Genomic DNA, 4,862 nt, shown 5'->3' on the forward strand with positions numbered 1-4,862 from the left:
AAGCAGAGACGCGATCCTAAGGCCACCAAAACGGATCCCCTCAACACCTCGGCTGGTCTAGAAATTCTGTCCATGAAAGTAGTGAACAGAATCGGTGACAAAGGGCTGCCTTGGCGGAGTCCAACTCTCAACGGAAACGAGCCCGACTTACTGCCGGCAATGCGGACCAGACTCTGACACCGGTCGTACAGGGACCTGACAGCCCGTATCAAAGGGCCCGGTACCCCATACTCCCGGAGAACCCCCCACAAAGGCCCCCTGGGGACACGGTCGAACGCCTTCTCCAAGTCCACAAAACACATGTAGACCGGTTGGGCGAACTCCCATGCACCCTCCAGGACCCTGTGGAGGGCGTAGAGCTGGTCCAGTGTTCCACGACCAGGACAAAAACCACACTGCTCTTCCTGAATCCGTGGTTCGACTATCCGACGGACCTTCCTCTCCAGAACCCCTGAATAGACCTTACCAGGGAGGCTTAAGAGTGTGACCCCCCTGTAATTGGAGCACACCTCTGGTCCCCCTTTTTGAACAGGGGGACCACCACCCCAGTCTGCCAATCCAGGGGAACTGCCCCCGATGTCCATGCGATATGGCAGAGTCGCGTGAGCCAACACAACCCTACAACATCCAGAGCCTTAAGGAACTCCGGGCAGATCTCATCCACCCCCGGGGCCCTGCCACCGAGGAGCTTTTTGACCACCTCGGCGACCTCGTCCCCAGAGATTGGAGAGCCCGACCCAGAGACACCAGGCTCAGCTTCATCAACAGAAGGCATGTTGGTGGGATTGAGGAGGTCTTCGAAGTATTCCGCCACTGGCCCACAACGTCCTGAGTCGAGGTCAGCAGCACACCATCCCCACTATAAACAATGTTGGTGCTGCACTGCTTCCCCCTCCTGAGACGCCAGATGGTGGCCCAGAATCGCCTCAAAGCCATGCGGAAGTCTTTCTCCATGGCCTCTCCAAACTCCTCCCACGCCCCAGTTTTTGCCTCAGTGGCCACCCGAGCCGCGTGCCGCTTCGCCCGTCGGTACCCACCAGCTGCTTCTGGAGTCCCACAGGCCAAAAAGGCCTGATAGGACTCCTTCTTCAGCTTGACAGCATCCCTCACCGAAGGTGTCCACCAACGGGTTCGAGGGTTGCCGCCGCGACAGGCACCAACAACCCTGCGGCCGCAACTCCGATAAGCCGCCTCGGCAATGGAGGCACGGAACATGGTCCACTCAGACTCAATGTCTCCTGCCTCCCTCGGAACGTGTTCGAAGTTCTGCCGGAGATGGGAGTTGAAGCTCCATCTCACAGGGGACTCCGCCAGACATTCCCAGCAGACCCTCACTACACGTTTGGGCCTGCCAGGTCTGACCGGCTTCCTCCCACCACCGGAGCCAACTCACCACCAGGTAGTGGTCAGTGGACAGCGCCGCACCTCTCTTCACCCGAGTGTCCAAGACATTCGGCCGCAGATCCGATGAAATGATGACAAAGTCGATCATCAAACTGTGGCCTAGGGTGTCCTGGTGCCAAGTGCACATATGGACACCCTTATGCCTGAACATGGTGTTCATGATGGACAATCCGTGACGAGCACAGAAGTCCAACAACAGAACATCACTCGAGTTCAGATCGGAGGGGCGTTCCTCCCAACCACGCCCCTCCAGGTCTCACTGTCATTGCCCACGTGAGCATTAAAGTCCCCCAGCAGAACAAGGGAGTCCCCAGGAGGGGCACTCTCCAGTACCCCCTCTAAGGACTGTAAGAAGGGTGGGTAATCTGAACTGCTGTTCGGCCCGTAAGCACAGACAACAATGAGAACCCGTCCCCCCACCCGTAGGCGGAGGGAGGCTACCCTGTCGTTCACCAGGGTAAACCCCAACGTACAGGCGCCAAGATGGGGGGCAACAAGTATGCCCACTCCTGCCCGGCGCCTCTCTCCTTGGGCACCTCCAGAGTGGAAGTACGTCCAGCCCCTCTCAAGGAGACTGGTTCCAGAACCAGAGCCATGCGTCGAGGCGAGGCCGACTATTTCTAGTCAGAACCTCTCAGCCTCGCACACCGGCTCCGGTTCCTTCCCCACCAGAGAGGTGATGTTCCACGTCCCAAGAGCCAGCTTCTGCAGCCGAGAATCAGACCGCCAGGGTCCCCTCCCTTGGCTGCCGCCCATAACACATTGCACCCGACCCCTTTGGCCCCTCCGACAGGTGGTGAGCCCGTTGGAAGGGGGACCCATGTCTCCTCTTCGGGCTGAGCCCGGCCGGGCTCCGTGGGTAAAAGCCAGGCCACTAGGCGCTCACCATCGTGCCCCACCTCCAGGCCTGGCTCCAGAGGGGGGCCCCGGTGACCCGCGTCCGGGCGAGGAAACACTAAGTCCAAAGTTCTTGTGCATCATAAGGGGTCTTCGCACCTTTCCTTTATTAACCCTGATTTACAGGAACCAGCAGCTGTTGCTCCGCCTGTCGCCTCCATAAACACATATTAATGTAAATTAGTATAAATACCTGGAAGTCTGCTGCCAAGCAGTAACCATGGCAACGGTCCTGGCTGGTAGCAGAATGGTATTTATATTAATCATAATTACGTTATTTAAAAGGTGCTTTCAGGACAGAGTGTCGCCTCATAAAAACAATTTAAGAAACCCCTCCACAGTAACCAGTAAAGCTGTCTGGGTCGGACCTGCTGCTGCAGCAGAGCCTCCAGCCGGTCTACAGACCAGAGAGGTTCTGAATGTGGACGTTTGCTCTGCAGACAGGAATCAGCAGCAGGAGCTGCATTCACAGAGTAGAGATGCTTTCTGTCCATAAGGCGCTTTCACAAAGCGGGCGGCTCCACTGGAGGACGGCTGCAGCTGGACCGGTACCGGTACCGCTGGTACCGCTCTAAGTTCTGCTCAGAGCTCCAGGATGAATCTAAACGCTGATCGACCATCAGATGGATCTGATCTGTGATCAATCCTCCTCTGAATCCCTCAGATGTTCTCCATCAGAGCCAAAGCTCCTCAGGTAGCGGCTCACCTGGATCAGCTGCTGATGGACCTGATCGTCTCCTGATCAGAACCGAACCTGGTGGATCCATCTGCTGATCAGCCTGTTTTCTCTCCAGTCAGAATGAAATGAGCCTCAGATGCTTTCAGACGATGAGTTACATCTTCATGAGACAAACTGAGGAAGTTATTATTTACATTGGAGTGAAGTTTTACCTTCCTTTAGTTTATTTATTTTTCAGGTTATTGTCTGAGGATAAATGTGGTTCAGTTTCATCGTTTAAACAATAAAATATTAAAATCATGAACAGACATCAGGTTTGATTCCTGGTCTAAATAACTGAATCAGTGGATTTATGTGAGTTTTGACTCTTTGTAGTTTATTATTGTTCACAGATAAAGTTTGTTTGGCTGCTGCACATTTTCACAGCAGGGAAAAAGTTTGAGAATATTTATGTAAACTTTGACACAAAGTTAATTTTTATACATTCGTTCGTTCATGACCTCTGGGGTCCCACAGTAGAAACAACCGGTGCAGACAGACAGACATGATGCTGCGTTCAAGTGGGAACAGGGAGATTCTGACTGACTCATGACCTAATCCCAATCCCCAGGAACACAAGTCAGATCTCCCAGTGGGAAACTGGGTGCAGCTCCAACTGACCCAGTTACCATTTACAAGGCCGACTTCATATGGCCGCTCCTCCCATTAGCAGTTCAATATGGCCGCTCCTCCATTAGCAGTTCAATATGGCCGCTCCTCCATTAGCAGTTCAATATGGCCGCTCCTCCATTAGCAGTTCAATATGGCCGCTCCTCACATCAACGATGTGAAATTGTGTTGATTTTACAGGAAGTCACAGCATCTGAAATCAGCGCTACATTTGGCATCTCCTGCTCTAAGATGAACAGGTTCACACTGGAGTTGGCAGATGGAAAAAAATATGAAAGTTATCTTTAATATTATACTAAAAACCAATCAGAGGCCTCCTAGATAACAAAAGCCAATCAGAAACCTCCTAGATAAAAACAGCCAATCACAGAGGCCTCCTACCTGGTAGCTGATGACGCTGGAGTGTTTAATTCTCCCTCCTGATTGGACAGGAAGCTCCTCAGGCTCCGCCTCCTCCAGGTCCATCAGCACTTGGTCAGAGTGGGCGGGGCCAGAGAGGGGGAGGGGCTCCGGGTCCTCTGGGTGTGTGTGTCCCTGTGTGTGTGTAGCCTCAGAGTGTGTGTATCCGGTGTGCATCTCTGAGCGGTCAGTCACACACAACACGCTGTTTCCTCTCCATCCTCTGAGAACACACACTCTGAGAGCCGTAACACACACTGAGACACCAACACACACACACTGGGCCCACCACAGCCTGCTGCCCTGCACACACACAGAGACACACACACGTGTACAGAGATACACACACATATATTCAGTTATGTTCATAATAGTGTTTATAAAGGTGAGTAAACCTCAAAATTCTTCAAATAAATGTTATTTTATGAACACAAATACAGTGGAGTCACTGCACATTTTATTTCAAAGCCAAAAAGAAAAATTAATTGAATATCAGAATATTTTACAGAAAGTCAAGAAATACAGTGTTTAAAAACAGCAGTGTTGATATTTCTTTACAAACTCAAAAACAAACTAATAAATGCTGAAAGCTTCATCTCTCCTGAGAATCATAAACTAATATTTAGTTGCATAAACACAGTTTGTGACAGACTGGTGACCAAAACATTCACACCTCCTAATGAATGAATGAATGAATGAATGGATGGATGGATGGATGGATGGAATGATGGATGGATGGATGGATGGATGGATGGATGGATGGATGGATGGAAGGGGTCCATGGAGTTGACCAGATTCTGGTGCCGGTCAGCAG

The 4,862-nt window shown here is 51.8% G+C and overlaps 1 protein-coding gene across 1 annotated transcript in view; it reads right to left on the bottom strand.

The window, feature by feature from the left end:
* Positions 1 to 3,955: 3,955 nt before the first annotated feature.
* Positions 3,956 to 4,862, bottom strand: part of LOC106942415 (CST complex subunit CTC1-like) — a 7,843-nt gene continuing 6,936 nt past the window's right edge. The window contains exon 3 of the mRNA XM_015025686.1: positions 3,956 to 4,351. Within this exon, the coding sequence (XP_014881172.1) occupies positions 3,956 to 4,351 (396 nt within the window). The remainder of the gene's footprint in view (positions 4,352 to 4,862) is intronic.

Source organism: Poecilia latipinna, unplaced genomic scaffold (genome assembly GCF_001443285.1).
Source record: "Poecilia latipinna isolate Pla-1442-1.1 unplaced genomic scaffold, P_latipinna-1.0 Scaffold4258, whole genome shotgun sequence".
Lineage (NCBI taxonomy): Eukaryota > Metazoa > Chordata > Actinopteri > Cyprinodontiformes > Poeciliidae > Poecilia > Poecilia latipinna.